Here is a 21471-nt window from a genome sequence, read left to right on the forward strand (position 1 = left end):
GAGAGATAGAGAGAAGAGAGAGCATGGAAGCTTCTGTTTCAGCTATGGGGGTGGCTGTGTGTGTGATAAATGGAGTAGAAATAGGATGCTTCAGTTACAGCCTGTGACTTATAGGTCTGTGAGGGACTAAAAAACCTCACTCTCACTTGATTGGGTGGGATCCACTTAACGAGTGCGCCTGCGGTGATTGGTGCGGTGAGGGAAGGGCCTGTTGGGCCTGCCTATGAAAACAAATCCCCTCAAGAATACAATATCACCCAGTATGATTAGATATATTTTGAGAGGTATTTTTTATTTTATTTTTTTAATTTTAAAAACTATTTTAATGTGACGTAAAACTAAGAAAAATAATTTTTAAGTATTTTATGTTTGTTAATATTTTTATTTAAAAAATAGAGAAAAAAAAAAAATTTACGAAAACAAAGACAGTATATAGTTGGCGTACAAAGTCATGGCTTGTAAATAAAATAAAAGAGTGGTCTTAAGCGGACTGCAGAATTATATACGCGTGTGTCACGTGCGGTAATTGGGAAGCCGTGAGGAAGTGGATGCCTAATCATGATTAATTATAATTTATGTTTTTTCTTTTGGGCTTAATAAATCAAACACACTGGAGTCAGTGATAGTTTTTAGTTTAATCAAGATCAAGTATAAATAAATAAACAATTTTAAATTGATTTTACCAATTAATTTGATTTTCTTTGCTTCAACCTACGTGGAACGATCTCATTGGACGAAATATGCCAACGCAAACCAGATTATGATTATGATCTCATTGGGGCGGATGGTTCATAAATGTGGTAATAGCTTAATAACGTTTTGGCAACTTCCCAAAGTCAATAATAAAACAAGTTTTAGGGGCCGACTCTATCACGTTATTAGAGTGAGATCAGCTAAAAGTGTAGTTTATGACATTACTCTTTTGCATAATGATTTAAGATATTTCATGTTGGGTTTTATTGGCCAAAAGTAACCCTTTTTTTTTTTTTTTTTTTTAATTTTTGAAAAAGAAAGCAACCATTTGTTCTGAAAACCAGGATTAAAGGTGCATTAAGTGACTTTGATTATAATATTGGTCTGCCCATCCCATGCCTAATTATTGTTTCTGTCCCCTTTGGCATCTTTTGGTTCTCTATCTTCTCAGCTGAATAAGATAAAAGAAATCGCTACAAAGTACAAACTAATCTACTGTTATTGTGTTTAATTGTATTCAATTTTTTTTTATTATTATCTTTTTTGCTAAATTTTAGACCTAAGATTCCATTGTCGCTTCTTTTAATTGAATGTATTGGTTTTGCCAATTATCTTTCTCTCTCTCTCTCTCTCTCTCTCTCTCTCTCTCTCTCAGAATTTGATCAATATATTATATTATGTTATTCTTCTGTGTCATTTATTTTTCTCCAATTTTAAGGTTCATCATGTCCAAGATAATTACTTCTATAAATCTTTTTTTTTTTTTTTTCATATGTAAATTATATAAATATTAAAGAGCACACTGCCGTTCTTTTCAAACAGTTTGATCTTATAATATCTCTATTTTTTATTTATTGTTTAATCTTTTAATGATACCAAAAAATTCTTCTTGTTTAATTTGTATTTATAAACTATTTGCGCTAAACGCCAAAAACAATTCATTTTCAAATATGAAATATCCACCAATGATGCCTGGGCTTGATGCAGATTCAATCTATTCTTTTTTTCTTTTTTTAAATAAAAATAAAAATATCTTGCATATTTAATTTGATGCATGTTTAATAATTGAAATTGTGGACCTTATTGTAATTTTCCTTTTTTATATATATATATATATATATATATATATATATATATATATATATATTTTAAGTAATTGGGTATTTTAAAATTTATATATGTAATGCTCTGCCAAAATAAAAATGATAATTTGCATTATCCACTTGATACTATTACTATTGGATCCGGCTTACATTTAATCAACGGTTAAGATTGAATCTTAAAGTTGACTTACTTTTAAAAGCTTTTAATTTAAGAGAGAAAATGAAGAGATATTTTAAGAAATTTAATCTTAACCGTTAATTAAATTACAACATATATGCTATTATGCTGTTATTTAAATAACAGCATGTAAGTCAAATCCATTACTATTACCTTAAACAATGCAGCAAAATTTACTATGTATATATATTTTAAACCTCAAACTCATACCATGTAAATATATAGAACACCAGATCGAGCTTATAACTCTAATTTCAACTGTTCATTTATCTAGGAAATTCTTTAGTGACACGTGGTGATCGACCTTAACTCGGTCGATGAAGACTTGTATAAAAAGTTAGAAACCCTAATTTGTTGGGGTTATGACCACATTTTTTCCTATCTACTCTCTGGCCTAACTGATGTGGTATTTTTGTGACCAAAAATATCAATTATAAAAATAACCACTCGCAATAGGACGAATCTTTGTAGGATACGCTATAGAGAGGGTGTCGAACCTCAAGGACTGCAGGGGTTTTATTATCAGAATTTAAAAGATTAAAATCAACTTAATTAAAAGAGATATATGATTTGATTTTTAAAAAAAACTAAAGTGCATAAAAATAAAAGAGATTTAAAATAAGAGAGAGAGTGTAAGGGATTGACTTCACCTCTATCCGCACAACAATGGTTAATCATAATTAATTCCAGAAATTCATTCTATGCATGTTATAAATAAACAAGAAACTACCTTATTAAAGAATAAGCATAATCTATCTTCGGTTGGCACGGATCGTCCACCTAACCACTAAGATGCGGTACGACCCGTCTTCCCTAGGTATAAATTATCAAATTCTATAACAGGATACATACAATCAATGAATAAGTGTAACCCATCTTCGGTTGGCACGGACTGTCTACCTAAATTACACTAAACTAGGGTGTAGTACAATCCGTCTTCCCTAGGCATGGCCTATCAAATCCTATTGATCATATGTCAATTAAACCCATTGTATAACCATCATCCTCATAATCACAGAAAACAAGAATGATTTGAGATCAATAAAAGTAAAATACTTTCTAAGACAAGAGAAGAATTTCACAAATATTGATTTTGGAATTTAAGAACAATTGCATTTAATAATTAAGAACATAAATCAATTGTAGCAATCCTCATAATTATACAATCAACATGCATAAATTGAAAATCTAGAAATTAAATACAATCAAACCATTGTGCTTGGATAGGGTTACATCAACACCCCACGAAGGGGTTTAGCCGCTCATGATCTCCTAAGCTCCACAGACTATTTTACTGAATTTTTGCTCTAGAAGCGGTGTGTTTTTTTCTCAATGCTTAGACGCCTATTTATAGGGCTTAGGAGAGTCCTAGAAGCCCTAGGAATCCTATAAATTTCGGAGATTTAAGTCCAAGTCCAATTATGATAAAGAAAACCTAAGTCCAAATCGGAATAGGATTCGCCCAGAATTGCGTTCCTATCTTGCGGGGCAATTTTGGCAATGCGCCGCTCCGAATTAGGAAAATTCTATTTCACAATGATTTGTAGAAATTTGAGTTAGCTTTCCAGTGCCGCTTGAATCACCTCAATCGGATATTTGAGCTGAAAGTTATGGCCAAAATACCGAGACGTATGCAGAATCCAAAATTGAATCCAATCCGATTTTGACTCCAATTTGAGAAATTCCGAATTAATCCTTTTCTTTATTTGATTTAAACTTAACCATGATTGGTTAAGTTTAACCATATCTTCTAGGTCTTCTCAAAGTGTGCTTTTAAGCCCAAAATCAATGGAATTAATTGCATCTTGATTTATATCCTGAAAACACAAAAACAAAACAAAATCAAACAAATAACAATGCTAAGGAATTAACATATGTAAATTAAGGGGCTTGAATGTGCAACATTCGACGCTTATCACACCCCTTCAAGCTTAAAGCCTTAGTGTGCTTAACATTTCTTATGATGTACATTGTATTTGATTTTGTTTTTAACTCCATCACATCCACGTTTATACTTTCCTTAATCCTTTATTTTAGAGAAAAGAAAAAAAGAAAGCACCGCCATTTTGTTATGTGTATGGAAATTAAAGAGAAAAGAAAGTGATGGAAAGAGGAAGTGAAGAGGGTGGGACATGGGCACTTGAAAGTCCATGATGAAGGGGGAGGACAAGGAGAATCCAGAGGAGCATGAGAGGCGAGAGATAAGAGACACGTAGGACAAATAGCGTCGGTGGTGCGCGCGAAAACTGGCCAACCAACCAATAAAGCACTACGGCTAGCTCAGCTTCATGCTGCATGCTGCATATATGCTTGCATGCTGCAGTTGCCTTAGGAGTAGTCGACCCCTCTAGGCTCTACCCAACAAACACCACGTAGGGCATCCAGAGGCAGAGGGCGCACCTTTGAACACGAAAGCTCATCTAACACACTCAAAATCCCATGTTTTTGCTGCACCCGCCCAAGACATGTTGTACCAAAAGTTGTACAATGAAGCACAACCCAAGATGATAGCTTGTCGAGGGGACCCAAATGCACAAACAACATGTTTGATCCCTGTCTCCTCCTCTCAACTATTATCTTATCTTCATCTCTCATCCATCCATCCATCTCATCTGGTTGGTTTCCACCCCCATTGTCATTGACCCTTCATTTGGATTTTCTAATCACCTCTTTGCTCTCTCTCTCTCTCTCTCTCTCTCTTCTAATGGAGTCCTTTTGATGTCGACATGTTTCTCTTTTTCGTCCATTCATTTCTTTAATTATATATATATATATATATATTAATTTACTTGCTTTCTTTTTATAATATATATATACATACCATTTGGTTAGACCCTTACAAATACTGCCTTTTGAGTTTGTATTTAATACCCATATTCTCAAGTTTATTACAAGCTGTACATGTTACCACAAACAAACAAACACTACAATAATTTTAGAAAATTTGTTGCTTAGTGTTGTCCATGTCACAATTAAGGTTTTTTTTAACTAAAAACTTTTCAACTGTCTTTGTTTTTTCTTTTTCTTTTTTTTCTTAGTCAAATCAATAACGGATACACATCACAATGCCGCGTAAGGGTGGAGAATGCACCCTCCACCCATGCTGAGATATGACAATGAGGATTGAGGATGGCTCAACCTCTGCCTACCTCTTAAAGGGTGGATTTCCAATATTAATGTATTCAAGTAAAAGATGACAATGAGGGTGACATGGTGATGCGTATTTAAGTAGATGTGGTATATTTTTGTTTGATCCACGTGGAGAAACTAATCATTGCCACATTCATTATCCGCAACTTTTTGCTATCCATTATTCGTATATGTGGATGCGGTTAATAAAAATTACTATCCATGTATACAGATGCGGCTATTAACCTTATCTGCATACCCACATACCCTTTATATATATATATATATATATAAAACAATTATGATGCCACATAAAACAGTTTATCAAAAAGAACGTGATCTAACTAAGACAATACTTATGGCCTTCTGTTCTGATTGGTCTTTAGTACGTACGCAACACACAAATTTGCCTCCACTATCCTCTGTTAATTTAAATGGTTGGCGTTGGAATGCCTCCTCGGTGTTTTATAATTTGTTTTGATTTTGAGGAGAAAACGACAAAAAAAGAGCATTTTACCACAAAGCCTAAATCTTTTAATTAATTACCAGCCGTTATCCGAGTTAAATTAACACTCCCCCACCCCAACCCTTAGGCTATGTTTGGCAACAGACCGGGCCGGCATTGTAGCTGGAACGGTACCGTTCCAGCTACAGTGCCAGCAGCAAAAATTGACTTTTTTACTTCAAATTTTTTTTTATTTAAAGCAAAGAAAAAAAAATGAGGAGAAAGATGGGGTGGTTCTAGCCACCCCTTTGGCCAAAATGGGTTGGCCGGACCATCCCATTTTTGGCCAAGGGGGTGGCTCTCCTCATTTTTATTTTTTTTTTAATATTTTGCTTTAAAAAAAATTTGAAGTAAAAAATCAATTTTTGCTGCTGGCACTGTAGCTGAAACAGTGCCGTTCCAGCTAGAGTGCCGGCTCGGTCTGTTGCCAAACATAGCCTTAATTTCTGCCATTCAATGCCGCTGGTGGGAGAAGAAGGTGGCACGTGGCCGGTTTCAGGTGCCGCCAAACTTTTCCTTGTTTTTAGGAGAAGGATTCGCAAAGAAGGACGGACTTCCATTGACACCGTGAGGCCGTGTCAGGATCATCATAGAAATGGTCGGCAGAGATATTTAGACTGTTTTTTTACACGTGTTTCTTGATCTCTGGTCAAAAACAGGAGGAAAAAAAATGGAGCATGTGCACTACTCTGACATTTCCCGCCGCCTGCCGCCTGCTTGGCAACATGCTTCTACAAACAAATAACATCCATCCCTCCATGTCTTTCCCTCTATATTTTGCTTCTCTCTCTCTCTCTCTCTCAGATACTAATTATTGTTTGTCGGCAATGAGATAATCGGCCTGCTTCTATGGGCCGTGAATATTGGCCTTTTATTCTGTATTGGGCTTGAAATAGGATAATTCGGCCCTATTCTAAGCCCATTGCAAAACTGGTTTTTAAAATTGGGTTAAAACTTAAAATCACCAATAGTTCATAGTTGCACTTTCTTACTTAACATAAGCCTTAAGGTATGTTCATAATTGGGCTTATGGACATACAACTAGTGATTCGGCCCGTTTGAAATAATTTGTTTTTCACTTCTTTTTATTTATTTATTTATTTTTTCTGATTTCTTCTTATTTAAATATCACAGCAAGGGTACGGAAGGCAGGATACTTCGTGGGTGAAACTTACAATACAGAAATATTAATATAATATTAGAAAAATTACTGCCAATAAGATGTATTTCTAAGGTGTCATGAAATTATAATTGAAAAAAAAAATACTCATCTAGCGTCTAGCCAAGAGTTTTTATTAACAATATGATAAGTGAGATCGTGTGTAATTAATTCATAGTGAGATTACCTTGCATAATCTATAAATTAACACTATAATTGATTTTTTTTTTTTTGGTGTTTATAGGTTTTTATTATTATTATTATTATTATTATTATTTAAGGTGGAATATAGTAAGATCAACTTGCATAAATAAGAGGTATAATTACACATAAATGTAATTAGTATCGACTCGTTTTATTCAACCCTCATTTTCTTTTTGAGTTGTTTATTAAAATGTGGGGCTCACTGTGCATGTCTAGTACACGACTAAAAAACACACTCATTGGTTTATGGTTTGCTCTCCAAAAAGGAACCATAAAATAAAAGGCCGATCATAAATTAATTTCGTTATTCTTAATAATTCGGGAAAACAAAACCTAAGAAAATAAATAAAACTTTACCTCATAGATCGATACTAAAAGTTGATATAGAGAAAATACATTTTTATTTAAAAATAATGAAAATATAATAACAAAAACCCAACATACTCTTACGCGTTCTACTCGCCACAACTGGCCAATCACATGCTGCTAGAATGCACCCCGATGACAATTGACACACGCACCTTGATCGATCTACAGTGGATGTGAGAAAAATGAGGAGAAGGGGGCGGGGAGGACGGAGTTGTAACTCCCCCCCAACTTTGTTATACTCTCACTGCATGGCTCTATTTCTAGGGTTCGATGGCTTATATATATATTTTAGAAGTTTTTTTTTTTTTTTTTTGAGGAAATATATATTTTAGAAGTTGTTAAAGTAGGAAAGTTACATTGAATAAAGAAATTTATGTAGACAAATCAATGTAAAATCATATTCTACAAATATGAACATAGTCGAGCATAATCTTCGTTACCATCTAGGGTGGTGGTTGAATAGCCAAAAAAAGAAAATTCAAAGTGATTAGACAGGGACAGAACTAAAACTTTTAGTTTGGAGAGACAAAATTTTAAAAATAAAATTTATTGGGTGTGGGGGGCAAAATTAAAATTTTTAAAGGTCTATTTTTTTGGGGACCACCCTATGGCCTGGCCCCCCTCAATCGAATGGCTAGTTCCGCCCTTATGGTTAGATACAAACTAGCGTATGGTTTGAACTCCGTAATGAAAATTTTCATGCCTGATTAGTGTAAATCGTTTTAATTTATATTGATGCCATGATGGAGGGTTGGGTTGCAGTTGCGATTCCCACCGTTTATGTCTATTTTGTGTCGCTCCAAACATATAAGTGTTACTATGATTACACACATTTATAATAATCATAGTTAGTTTTTCCCGCTGTCTGTTGAATAGAAAAATAAAGTAAAATCTTCATTGTTTACAAAAAGAGGTATACAACAAAAATTACTTTTAAAGATGGTAAACATTTTAAAATGGATTTATAATTCTTTCAGATAAATATGTTGATAATTAAAAAAAAAAAAAATCACTATATTGGATCCAAAACATTTTATATCAAACCAAAATACGCATAGTAATGCCAAATGGCCATCGCGTGATTGAATACAACGTGACATCTGCACCAACAAACATTTTCTCCACCAAAAAATACAAAAGAAAATAAAAAATAAAAAATAAAACAAGAAAAATAAGAAGAAGAAGAAGACGACGACGTAGAAAAAATTGTGAAAAAGAGATGGGCTCTCGTGAAGGTTGAGATCCAACTGAAATGGGTGCATCACTCTCTGTTTCTGTTAGAAAATGCATCAGATCTCTCCCACATCCCCTAAGCTCTCTCTGATCCGAACCCTCTAATTCTCAGATCTCCACTTCATTACAATTACCCAAAAACCAAATCAAAGAAGAAGATGTATATGGCATATGGATGGCCTCAGGTGATCCCACTGGAACCTGGGCTTTGCCCCTCTTCCCAGCAAATCATCTACCTCAAAGTCTTCAATCGACTCTTGTTAGTCGTCTCCCCCTCTCATTTAGAGCTTTGGAGCTCTTCCCAGGTACCAATTCTCGTATATATACACGTATTTGTGTGTATTTGAATGTGGGTATGTGTGTTTTTGATTCGGGAATGCTGAATTTGTTGGGTTTTAACATTTTCTTTTTTGCTGAATTTGGGTTTTAGCACAAGGTGAGATTAGGAAAGTACAAGAGGAGTTCGGATTCGGTTCAGCGTGAGGGAGAGAATTTGCAGGCTGTGTGGAGCCCTGATGCCAAGTTAATCGCTGTTCTTGTAAGTGTTTCATTTTTTGATGTGTACTTTTGGTTTATTGTATTAATGTATTTTTGTCAGTTCACCAACCCAAAACAGAAAAAGAGTGTTAATGAGTTAAAGTGATGGGCATCATGTAGGAAACTGAAATGACAAAATGCTTCACCATTTCCGATGGAATTGGGAGTCGGTTGTCTTGCATTGTGCTGTTTATGTGTAGCCATGCCGCTTTGTGTGTGCACCTTTGGAAACAGAATGCTGGCAAATTCAATTTAATTGATCAAGTGTAGCTTTGTTACTGAGGTCCAATGAATTTAAGAATACACTTCTCCTTACCTATGAATAAATTGTATAAGATTTTATGTGCCTTAGTAGTTCCACTATATCTGGAAGTAAAACTTGATGCCATTAACGAAATACTGCTTTTAGATTCCCATGTGCACTTGTTTTTATTTGCCCTTCATACCATTTTTTAGTTGGTAAAAATACAAATCAAGCACCTACACTTGACTGAACCCGTGATCTTGCCCTCCAATCCTTGGTTGTGGGGGAAGAAGCCATCCGGTCCAAGAACCATTGGCTTGACCTCACCACTCATCCCTCACCCTCCACAGGTGTGTTTGCTCTTTGTACATTAATCTTTTAGGATGATAAAAACATTCATTTTGACCTAAATGATAATTGTCTTGACTTTAGGGATGTAACTTAATTTTCTGTAGCTTCATACTCTGTGTTGAACACGTACTTGCTTTTTCTTTGTTCAGTTCTAGGTCTAAAAAGATTTTTACATGTGTCATCCTATTGCTTACGTGCTCTTTATTTGCAGACGTCGTCTTTCTTTCTTCACATTTTTAAGATTCAGTTTACAGAGAAGAGAATACAGATTGGAGGGAAGCAACCCTCTGGTTTGTTTCTTGCTTCTATATCTCTTCTTCTAAGTGAGCAGGTGCCTTTTGCAGAAAAGGACTTGACAGTGTAAGTACCCTTGGACTTTAATTTAGGGAAATTGAACTTCTAAGTCAGTCATACTTATTAGTCTCAGTAAAATGGAAAGATATGCTAGCATTTTACACAATTCAATCTGTTCATATGAAAATTATTGATTCCATGAAGTAATCAGGGAAATCAGATAGAATATAGTCTGCATGAAATGGATATAGTAGCAAATGATTCCACATTTTGCTTTACTGGCATAAACAACTGAATGTAAGTACCTTAGGCCTGATTCACACTTCTCAAAGAGCAAAGTAAAATTTTTTAACTTTTACCTGCCTCTCATCCAAGTGGCTGTTAAGAAAAAAAATGTGTAGGGAAGTATAAAAGGAAGTTTTTTAATTGTAAATGATATTGGTCCAGAAAGAATTTGTCTTGCTCAAATGTTCCATTAATTTTATTTTTTCCAACTTGAATCAGAAATTTAGTGTTCCTTTATAATGGGGTTAATCTTGTTGATAGTACAACCAATTTTTTTTTTTTTTAATGATAAAATTATTTTTTTATCGTTATATTTTGATGCTGCATTAAATGTTGATTTTCATGATGTTTTTATTTTTTATGGTTTGATCTTGTAAACCGTTCTTCTCAGTTTCTTACTGATATAATATTTTTCTTGCCAGGAGCAATATTGTATGCGATAATAAAAATATGCTACTTGGACTTTCTAGTGGATCTTTATATAGCATCTCCTGGAAGGGGGAGGTACTTGATAGGCATAGCAATTTTTAGTGGTTAATCTAATGTACTTCGGCAATTTATTTTAGCCCCTTGATGTTCTAAGCTCCTTTTTCAGTATTGAGTGACATTTTGCTTCTAGTTGTATTGATCTCCGTATTATTGTACTGTCTTCTCCTTGACAGTTTTATGGATCGTTTGAACTTGATCCCTACCGACATGATAGCAGTGAAATTACTCTACTGCCGAAGTCTCTTGATAATGGCCGTGCTTTTGGCGGGGCTTCAAGAGTTATTATCTCTGAGAACAATATCTCGAGGAAGTCTGCCATTATCCAGTTGGAGCTTAGTCTTCCATTGAGGTTGCTATTGGTGTTATATTCTGGTGGACAACTATTGTCATGTTCTATAAGTAAGAAAGGTGTAAAGCAAGCTGAATCTATTAAAGCTGAAAAAGAGTTGGGTTCTGGTGATGCTGTATGTGCTTCAGTAGCTTCTGAACAACAAATCCTTGCTGTTGGTACCAGAAGAGGGGTTGTTGAGTTATATGACTTGGCAGAATCTGCATCACTTATGCGTACTGTGTCTTTGTATGACTGGGGGTAAGCCTTGTGGAAAATTAGTAAAGCTAGAAGATTGGTGGCATAGTTTAATGATTTTTTTGGTTTTACTTTGTAGTACTAGTGCCAGAAACTGAAAATCTCCAGAGGCTATTATAAAATACATTTACCTCAGTTAAGGTGCTAAGGTTTTCAAAATACCATTGGTTTTCTTTCTGGGTTTATATCATCTTTGTGTAATAGTTTCTCCCCATGCTTGTTTAATATTTGTTTCATCACTATCGCCTTGCTAGAGGGTTAAAAGAAAAAAGTGTCCCATGAGTCTTGAAAGTCCCACATTAAGTAACCTCATGACTCCAAGGAAGGGGTTGAATTCTGTAAGCAGTCATGGGAGTGGCTGAAGTGGACCTGCAGTAGATATGAGAACTGGAATTTTGTGTATATTTATGAAATTTTATATTTTAGTTCTATATCATAAGACATTAAGCATGTCATGCTTGCTTTTGTATCAGATTTTGTGAATTTCCTTTTTTCTTGGTCAGTTCATTTAAATTGATCAACCATGTTGGTACAGTGGATTGTGTATTTGTTCTGCTGGATGAGTCAACTTGATTTTATTTGCTGATATCTGCTTCCTATGTCTTGAGACAAGTCCAAATGTTTGACGACTGAGGATTATTAATCAGTGTTAGTTTAACCTCATCAGTTTAGATTGTAGATCATAAAGTTTGGTAGGTTTTTATGTCTTTATATTGTTATTTTGCAGATATGCAATGGATGATACTGGCCCTGTCAGCTGTATTGCGTGGACACCTGATAATTCAGGTTTTGCAGTTGGGTGGAAGTTAAGAGGGCTTACAGTTTGGTCTGTTTCTGGGTGCCGTTTGATGTCAACGATCCGTCAAATTGGTTTAAGTTCTGTATCTTCTCCAATGGTTAAGCCACACCAGGAGAGTAAGTATGAACCTTTGATGGGTGGCACCTCACTGATGCAGTGGGATGAATATGGATATAGGCTTTATGCTATTGAGGGAGGATCTTCTGAGAGAATTCTTGCATTTTCTTTTGGCAAATGTTCCCTAAACAGAGGAATTTCAGGCACAACATATGTCCGCCAAGTGATTTATGGCGAAGATCGGTTGCTTGCTGTGCAGTCAGAAGATACTGACGAACTGAAGATGCTTCATCTTAACCTTCCAGTTATGTGTTCGACTTGCAAACTTGAAAAAAAAGTCCTCAATTGATATCCTTGCAATATGGATTTTGCTGATAAAGATTTGCCTTGGCTCAGGTTTCATACATCTCCCATAATTGGCCAGTTCAACATGTGGCCGCTAGCAAGGATGGAATGTACCTAGCAGTTGCTGGTCTCCATGGGTTAATCTTATACGATATACGGTTGAAAAAGTGGCGAGTTTTCGGAGATGTTACACAGGAACAAAAGATTCAGTGCAAAGGTTTGTTATGGGTGGGGAAGATCGTTGTCGTCTGCAACTACATTGATTCTTCTAACACGTGAGATGATTATCCACAGTTACATGTTCTATTTAGTTAATCTATTTCTAGATCTTTGTGCTTCATTTTCAGCTGAAAAGTTTGTATAGGTGGGCTCTATTGTATATTTCCTGTGTACATGGGTTGCGCCCCTTGCGCTTTTTATAAGATGATATTACCTATAAAAAATAAAAAATAAAATCTATTCCAAGTTTGGTTTAGTAAGTCTTAAACGTTAATACTTTGGGATTATTGCTGTATATTTATTACATTTAGGTAAGCCTATTCACTGACCTTGCTGATTGCGTAGGCCTTATCACTTTGTATATGTTATCATAATTTATTTCTTGTTATTTCTATTTCTTTGTTCATGTGGTTTCTGTTCCTCCTGTAGATAAGAAGTGATGATCATTTATTTCATACTGCAGGACATCGTTATTTATAATTCTTATAAAAATTGATCCATTGTAGGTATGAATTGCTCTTTTATCCTAGATATCACCTTGATCAGAGCTCACTGCTTGGTCGGAAACCATTGATTGCCAAACCAATGGTGATGGATGTCTATCAAGAGTACCTTCTCGTCACGTATCGGCCATTTGATGTCCACATATTACATGTGAATTTATTAGGTGAATTGACACCTTCTAGTACCCCAGATTTACAGGTAAAGGATTCTTTTTTAGTTCTTCTTCTTTAAGTTTATCATTGTAAATGATACTACTTTCTGTATTCTTGAAGTTTCAGTTTGCACTCTGAATAAGAGTGCTTTAATGAAACTTTAATCTTCATGCATTTTTAAGTGATAAAATGACAAACAGCTTTCTACAGTACGGGAACTCTCAATCATGACAGCAAAGAGCCATCCTGCAGCTATGCGTTTTATCCCTGATCAGCTTCCGAGAGAGAGCATCCCAAACAATCACGTTTCTTCCTCTTCAGATCTGTTACTTAGAGAGCCTGCAAGGTATGTGTCCTCCGAAGTGATAAATAGAAACTTCCACAATACACGTGCCTCTGAATTATGCATATTATGCTAGATGTTTGATATTGAGGGCAAATGGGGAGCTTTCACTTCTTGATTTGGATGATGGACATGAAAGGGAGCTTACCGACTCCGTTGAATTATTTTGGGTCACTTGTGGTAAATCAGAGGAGAAAGCAAATTTAATTGAGGAAGTTTCATGGTTAGATTATGGTCACCGAGGGATGCAGGTAACAAACTGTTGAGGTCTATATTGATTTTTAATACTCAAATCAGTTATCATTTGGCTCTATTATGATGTACCTCTAGTTTTGGTCATTTGTACTTGTCTGATATAGATTCTGGTTGGAAGCTTATTTTTACAGGTTTGGTATCCATCTCCTGGTGTTGACCCTTTTAAGCAGGAGGATTTCATGCAGGTATTCATGTTTTAAGACTTTATATTGTGCTCTGTTGGCAGATAGTACTGAACCGAAATGTTTTTATTTTATTTTTTTATTTTTGTGTAATTTATTTGTTTAATAAGTTTTGATTAAGATGGACTTAGTTCTGTTCTAAGTACTGGTTTGTCTTTCATGCAAGCAATATGGCCTTAATGTTTTTACCTTTGGTAATGAGATATTAACTTTTCTGATTATTATTTTTTTGATAAGTAAATTAAGTTTTCTGATTATTGAGACTAGATATTAAATGACTTCAATTTACCTATTGGAAGTGTGTTTGCTTTTCCTATTTCGGTCTTTGAAAGTCTTGAGCCTTACATTTATGCATCTTTGAAAATGAAATTTTAGGGGTTAAGGTACTTTAATCTGTTATTTGGTCAATGTACCCTGAGTTGTTAAAGTAACTCGGCATTAATTTTTAGTTGGATCCGGAGCTGGAATTTGATCGTGAGATATATCCCCTGGGGCTTCTTCCAAATGCTGGCGTTGTTGTTGGTGTTTCCCAGAGAATGTCATTCTCAGCATGCACAGAGTTTCCATGTTTTGAGCCTACTCCTCAAGCTCAAACTATACTTCATTGCCTACTTCGACACCTTCTTCAGGTACAACTTTTGCATTTTTGTGTTATATTGTTTGATATGGAGGTCTACTTTTCTCATGCTGAAAGCTATAAGTGAAGTATTCTTCCCCCCAAAACCCTCCCCTCTTTTTGTGTTCTGTTCTGAGTTTTTTGTGTTGGGGGGTGGCGGGGTCAAGGGGTGTGCAGAAGAACATCGTGGTGTTAGGACTTTGTGAAAGGAACCCAGTTCTAATTCAACTGCAGATAGCATGAATTCCTAATCCCATGTCTTTACTCGGGAACTCCCAATCTCATGTCTTTGCCTTATGCTTTTCTTATCTAATAAGAGAAAATTTGGTCATAATAGTTTGAAATTTGCTTCAGTATATTCATGTGCAAAACCAGTTATTACTATTATTGTCGTTATTCTTATTGGTAAGTTACACATGCACCTTTTAAACCGACGATCTCATCCTCCATTCTAAACTTATAGGGGAGTAGGTACCCCTTGAGGTAGAACTCATTGGCATATGCAACAAATCCTTTTTTTTTTTTTTTGTTGATAACGTAGGAGAACTTTACTCAGATTAATTGCACGTCGCAAACGCATACTGTACAACAATCCTCACCGTTAATCAAACTCCTACGGGTAACTGACCCCACCCGCCAGAACCAGTTACCAGGTAACGCAAGAGCTTTCACCCTTGACGGGCTAAGCAGTTTATCCTCATGCCCAGGAGGAATATGCAACAAATCCTTATCATCAATTTAAAAATTAACATGCATAATATGGACTTCTAGCAACTAACAAGGCTATTAGGTGGTGCTTAGGATATTAGCAGGTTCAGCTTCTAGTCAATTGCTTTTGATAAAATTTGTAAAATCATAAGACAAAGTTGGGACTGGTATGTTTGATGGTGGTTGGTACAGATTTGAATTCTGTCAAGTATAAGTATGACTTTGGAACTGAATTACTTTTGTAAAGCAATGAATTATTTACTAATGCGCAGATCATTAACGTTAGAATTTATGATTGGCTCAACCTTATGCAAAGCCTAGTTATTTATATGTCAATATGTCATGATTGTTCACCATAGTTATATGTGGAGATCTACAATAACTGATTGACATTCTCAACCAGAAAAGCCGATAGGTTTTTGTTGTTTACTTGTAACAAACTTAAGAAACGTCATTTTCTAACACAAAATAACTGGTTTGGTGTTTGTGTAATGCGCCAGGTAGAGCTCATCAGGTTAAACCAAACTCAATCGATGTAGGGCTTATTATCTTAGAATCTGAATCTTGGGTTTGTCAAAAGATGCATGTCTAGTCCCTGACCTTTTTGATTTTGTAGGCTCCAATACCCTAAGCGGTTGGTTGAAGTTCTATATTATATGAATAACAGTTTTCTATATTATTTTTGAGATATTGTTTCCTTCTTAGTCAGTATTTGTATGTGTTTGCCAGAGGGACAAAAGGGAGGAGGCTTTAAGATTGGCGCAATTATCAGCAGAAAAGCCTCATTTTTCGCATTGTCTGGAGTGGCTTCTTTTCACTGTATTTGATACAGAAATAACCAGGTAATTTCTAATGAGGGAAGGGAAATTGAATGAGTTTTGACTTTCGGCTTCAATACTTTCTCCTAGAACTGGTTGTATAAGATTGGTCTCTAAAATATCTTCCTTCCTTTGGACATATGTTATGGAACATGCTCCATATTTTGTTGCTCAAGTGAATTGACTTTTAGTGCGTAGAAGGAAACAGTTGGCTGCACATTTGGGTAGACTCCTCCTTGCTGATGAAACCCCCTTGATAAATCACCACTCGTCCCAACAATTTAAATTGATAAGAAATTGTGGACTTACTCATTTAACTTAATATTCTAACACCTTCTCTCACGGGTTAGCTCAAACTCTCAATCAACAAGTGAGGCTAACACATGGAATATTTAACTAAATTTTGAGAGGGGGTTAAATTATGGAGCTAGGGCTCGAATTTAGGATTTCTGCTCTGATACCACATTAAATTACAACTTGTTCCAAAAGCTTGAGGTGATAAAAAATATGGATTTAATTATTTAAATTAATATTCTAACACCCATCAACCTTGATGAAGTCTTGAGCCATTATATCAACATGATAGTTGGCCCCTTAATTAAGTGTATTGTTCATTTGACATTAATGATGCTTTCTGCACTCTTAAAGTATTTGACTTCTAGCAATTTTTTTTTCTTCTCTATTTGGGGGAAGTTAACTTTTTAAGAAGCTATTGATACACAGGTTGGTTTGGTATATTTTGCTTCACATTTTGCGTTGACTGTTCTCTCTTTCTATGTTATTTGTCCATAGGTTGAGATTTTAATATTTCCCATGTATCTGTGACTATGCTAACCATGTCACTTACCATGTTAATTGGACTGCAGGCAAAATGTAAACAAGAACCACCCAGTCCCTAAATATGCTAGCAATTACTCTCTTCTGGAGAAGACCTGTGATTTGATCAGAAGTTTCCCAGAGTATTTTGATGTGGTTGTAAGTGTTGCAAGAAAAACCGATGGTCGACATTGGGCGGATTTATTCTCTGCTGCTGGAAGATCAACAGAGTTCAGTGTTTCATTTCAACTTTTATATATATATTTTTTTGAATATTTTGACCTCTTGTTTGAAGTTCATCAGAGTCATATATTTAGAAACTTAACAAGGATAGACACTGGTTATTTCAATGTGGTTTGGAAATGTTCTAGATCTCCTGCGGGTAGACCTGGTTGGCTATTTGCTCCCCAGAGTCGTGCTTGATTAGCCCCTAGTTTGTGCCTTATCAAGATAAAAGCTATTACCTGGACATAGCATACACTTTACCTCATGTCTGTGGTCCATAAGTTGCCAACAATTTGTTACTCTTATTTAAGTGGATTTTTGCGCTTATCCTACCAACTATTTGTCTCAGGTCTTGCAAACATCACTGGTGTCACTTGTGTCATAAGCTCTATTTGGTCAAGCAAGAATTTAAACATTCCCATTGTTTTTCAGTTTTTGCTTAATATTAAGGTTTACCTTATTATCACAAGTTCTTTTTATTTTTTATATTTTAACTTTTAGTTCTTTCCATTGTTTAGGTTGTTTGAGGAATGCTTCCAGCGGAGATGGTACCGTACTGCTGCTTGCTATATACTTGTAAGAAATACTATCTTTTCTTTTAAATATGATAAGCTTCTGGGTGTTGAAAATTATCATGGTCTTGCTTCTTCGTCCTATAATTTTTGGCAAAAATTTCATTTTTGTTGATTAAGAGTTAAGGTTCATTGTCCCTTGGGGCCAATTACTTATCAAAAAAAAAAAGAGTTAAGGTTCATTGTGAAATAGGGTAAGTTGTCATTATTCTTCAGCACAATATGTGTCTTTACTCAAAAATGATGCCATCAGTCTTCTCCTAAAACAAACTTTTTGAAAATAAGCTACTAAATGAAACACTTTTCAAAGGACAAAACATAACACTTCTCAAAAAATAAAACACACTTTTTAGCTTGAAATATTTTGAGAAAGCATATGCTTATTTTTGCGAGTGTGCAGGCTGTCATGTTATTTATAAAAAGAAAATTAAAAAAACAAAAGATAGGTGAGCGAGAGGGGTGACTGCACAAGGCCACCCTAGCGGCCAAGAGGGTGTGGCCCAAGAGGCACGGCTACACCCAACAGAACAGGGGCGGCCACTTTGCCACCTGAGTGGCTTTTTTTTTTTCTTTTTTTCTTTTTTAACTTTTTATTTTTTATTTAGACCACCCCTGTTTTTTTTTTTTTTTTTTTTTTTTTATTATTTTTTTTTTTGTTTCTTTTATAATTTGAAAACAATTCTGAGAGTTTTTTTCTTTTTAGAAACACTAAAACACAACTTTTAAAAAAGTTAACCAAACAATTTTCTTCTATGGATGCCACAGACAACTTTCCAAATGAGAACTCTATCGAAAACATTTCTCAACTTTCTATCATATCAAGAACTCTTTTCAAATAAAAACACAAAAAACCCTTTTCAAAACACTCACTGAAGATACACTCCATTCCCTAGAAATTATTTCTTTCAAAGTTCACATAGAACTTGATTGGTAAGACAACTGTCTTTGTTTTTATAATTCTAAGGGTAGCTCAATCGGTTGGAGACCACACCTCAGAGTTCACACCTCATAAACCTTGCAATTGAATTGTAATATTTTCATATAATTAAAAGATGTGTACCCCATGTTATGCACTATATTAGCTGAATATGAGGAACTATAAAATATATAAATTTCTTTCTTTAGATTTGATATAATTATTAGTGTCAATCTGTTATTGTAATTTTATTAATTCATTTTGCCTTTAATGTTGCAGGTTATTGCTAAACTTGAAGGTCCTGCCGTCAGTCAGTACTGTGCTTTACGCTTATTACAGGTAGAGACTAGTAGTAGGTTACAAATTTTTATTTCATGTTCAATCTTTTTTCCCTGTTTGTTTGACAGTGATTGTCAAACCTTCTGCAGGCAACACTTGATGAATCATTATATGAACTTGCTGGGGAGCTGGTATGATTTTGACATGATTTCATGCTTCTTTCGACAGTTGATACCTGTAACTCACAGAGGGGATAATAACTTTTTTATTTTGTTCTCAGGTAAGGTTCTTGTTAAGATCTGGAAGGGAATATGAACAGGCATCTACAGATTCAGACAAATTATCTCCTAGATTCTTGGGCTATTTTGTATTCCGTTCTAGTCACCGGAGTCAGTCCTTGGAGAAAAGGTTATTGTAATTTTTCTACCTTTTTTTTTTTTTTTCCTAATGAATCTCTGACCCTGGCAGCTTTGACATTCCAAATTATACTAACTAGGCATCCTTTTTTTCCCCCTGTTCAAGCAGCAGCTCAATCAAAGAGCAGAGTGCACATGTTGCTTCTGTAAAAAGTATCTTAGAAAACCATGCTAGTTATTTAATGTCAGGGAAAGAACTTTCCAAGCTTGTTGCGTTTGTAAAAGGCACTCAGTTTGATTTAGTGGTAAGAAAAGATATATATATATATATATATTAAATTTCTTTCTGCATGATATATTCAACTGCAAAGCGATTTTAATTTTTTTGACTACAATATATTGCAGGAGTATCTCCAAAGAGAAAGATATGGATGTGCTCGCTTGGAGAACTTTGCTTCAGGGCTTGAACTACTTGGTCAAAAGGCATTTACATCAGAAAACTCTTCAATGCTCAAAATCTTTTTCTCTTTGTTGTTAAAACCTTCAAAGCCATCTAGTCACATATTAGCATCACTGATGGGTTTTCTATACAAGGAAAGCACTGATCATAGTTTTATTATAGAATTCTAACCATTGAAGAACTGATGCAGAGGCTTGAATATGTGACTTAAAGCACAAAGCATGATAATGCATTTAATTCTGGAATATTCATTCTTAAAAAAAAAATTATATTTTTTAAAGACTCTCTCTCTCTTCCCCCCTCACTGAATCCTCCCCTTGTGTTTCCAGCTTCAGATGGGTACCTTGCAGAGCCGGTTGGATGCCGAATTCCTTTTGGCTCATATGTGCTCTGTCAAGTTCAAAGAGTGGATAGTTGTGTTGGCTACACTTCTAAGACGGTCTGAGGTACAGTTTGCTTCCTTTATATTATAGTTGCATTATGCATCAGCATTGTTAGTATTACTTGTCCTGAGATAATACTTGTATTAGCCTTTATGAATAATGAGAAACCCATGAAAGACATTTTATTAATGTGGGGCTGTAATTTATTTGGTAAGAATTTTCAAACTGGAGTAGCAATTATAACCTTTTGAATTCTCTCTAAAAGCGGAATACTTTGTGGAAAGCCACTAATGCTTTTAGCTTTCTCCCTCATCCATACGCATGCAAGCGACTGATAGAAAGGCATATGGTATAGTCGCTCATGGAGATCTTCTGTTATAGAGAAGGAAGAATAAAGTGACGTATACGTCTCATCATGTCGGTCATATACCAACTCTGGACCTTTTATCAATCCATGTTGTAAATTTGCACAGGTTCTTTTTGATCTTTTCCGGCATGATATGCGTCTATGGAAAGCATACGGCATTACCTTGCAGGTATAGTTGCCTCAAAGCTTTCTTCAATTTAAAAATAATCATGCAATTGGTCATATCTGCATATCTCATTTTCCTTTATTGATTTATCATCTTCAGTCGCATCCTGGATTTGCTGAATACCACGATCTGCTTGAAGACTTGGAAGAAAAACTTTCATCAGTTGCAAATTTGGAGGAGAAGTGAGGGCAGATTTGGATTTCCTATCCTAGACTCGAACAACAAATTGTTGCTAATTGAAGTAATTCATCGGGAACGTTTCCTTGACCGGAGCAAATTTCAGTCAAAGTCCCCATACAATGACCAAGCATCCATGGAATGGAGCGGACAATGAGCACCAGGAATCTAAATCATGGCGTCCGTTTGATTTAATAATTTCAATAAAAACTATAGTATTGCTGGTGTCATTGGAATTACAGAATCCTTCTTTCTTGTAGATGAGGAACAAAACCGACACGGGGAGACCATACGCACAGTTAATTTTTAATTTTTTGATTGTTTTGTTATTTTACATGTGTATAATTTCTATGCATATAGAGAAAGAGCCTTTGATCCTGTAGGTGCTTCACTTATT

The 21471-nt window shown here is 35.1% G+C and overlaps 1 protein-coding gene across 2 annotated transcripts; it reads left to right on the top strand.

Annotated features, from left to right (window-relative positions):
• The first annotated feature begins 8500 nt into the window (after nt 1–8500).
• LOC132186623 (uncharacterized) lies at nt 8501–21184 on the top strand. 2 transcript variants are annotated; one of them, XM_059600610.2, is made up of 23 exons: nt 8501–8878; nt 9004–9111; nt 9917–10065; nt 10707–10788; nt 10947–11362; nt 12087–12519; nt 12612–12835; nt 13286–13481; nt 13636–13781; nt 13855–14029; nt 14165–14218; nt 14665–14844; nt 16269–16381; nt 17224–17403; nt 17917–17974; nt 19166–19225; nt 19315–19356; nt 19446–19573; nt 19694–19826; nt 19927–20004; nt 20311–20427; nt 20838–20900; nt 20997–21184. In XM_059600610.2, the coding sequence occupies exons 1-23, from the start codon at nt 8732–8734 to the stop codon at nt 21081–21083; spliced, it is 3369 nt and encodes a 1122-aa protein (XP_059456593.2). In that variant the 5' UTR covers nt 8501–8731; the 3' UTR covers nt 21084–21184. The 2 variants fall into 2 exon arrangements, with proteins under 2 accessions (XP_059456593.2, XP_059456592.2); XM_059600609.2 differs by having other exon boundaries at nt 8502–8878; nt 19691–19826.
• The last annotated feature ends 287 nt before the right edge of the window (nt 21185–21471 follow it).

Source organism: Corylus avellana, chromosome 6 (genome assembly GCF_965113065.1).
Source record: "Corylus avellana chromosome 6, dhCorAvel1.hap1.2, whole genome shotgun sequence".
NCBI classification, from domain to species: domain Eukaryota; kingdom Viridiplantae; phylum Streptophyta; class Magnoliopsida; order Fagales; family Betulaceae; genus Corylus; species Corylus avellana.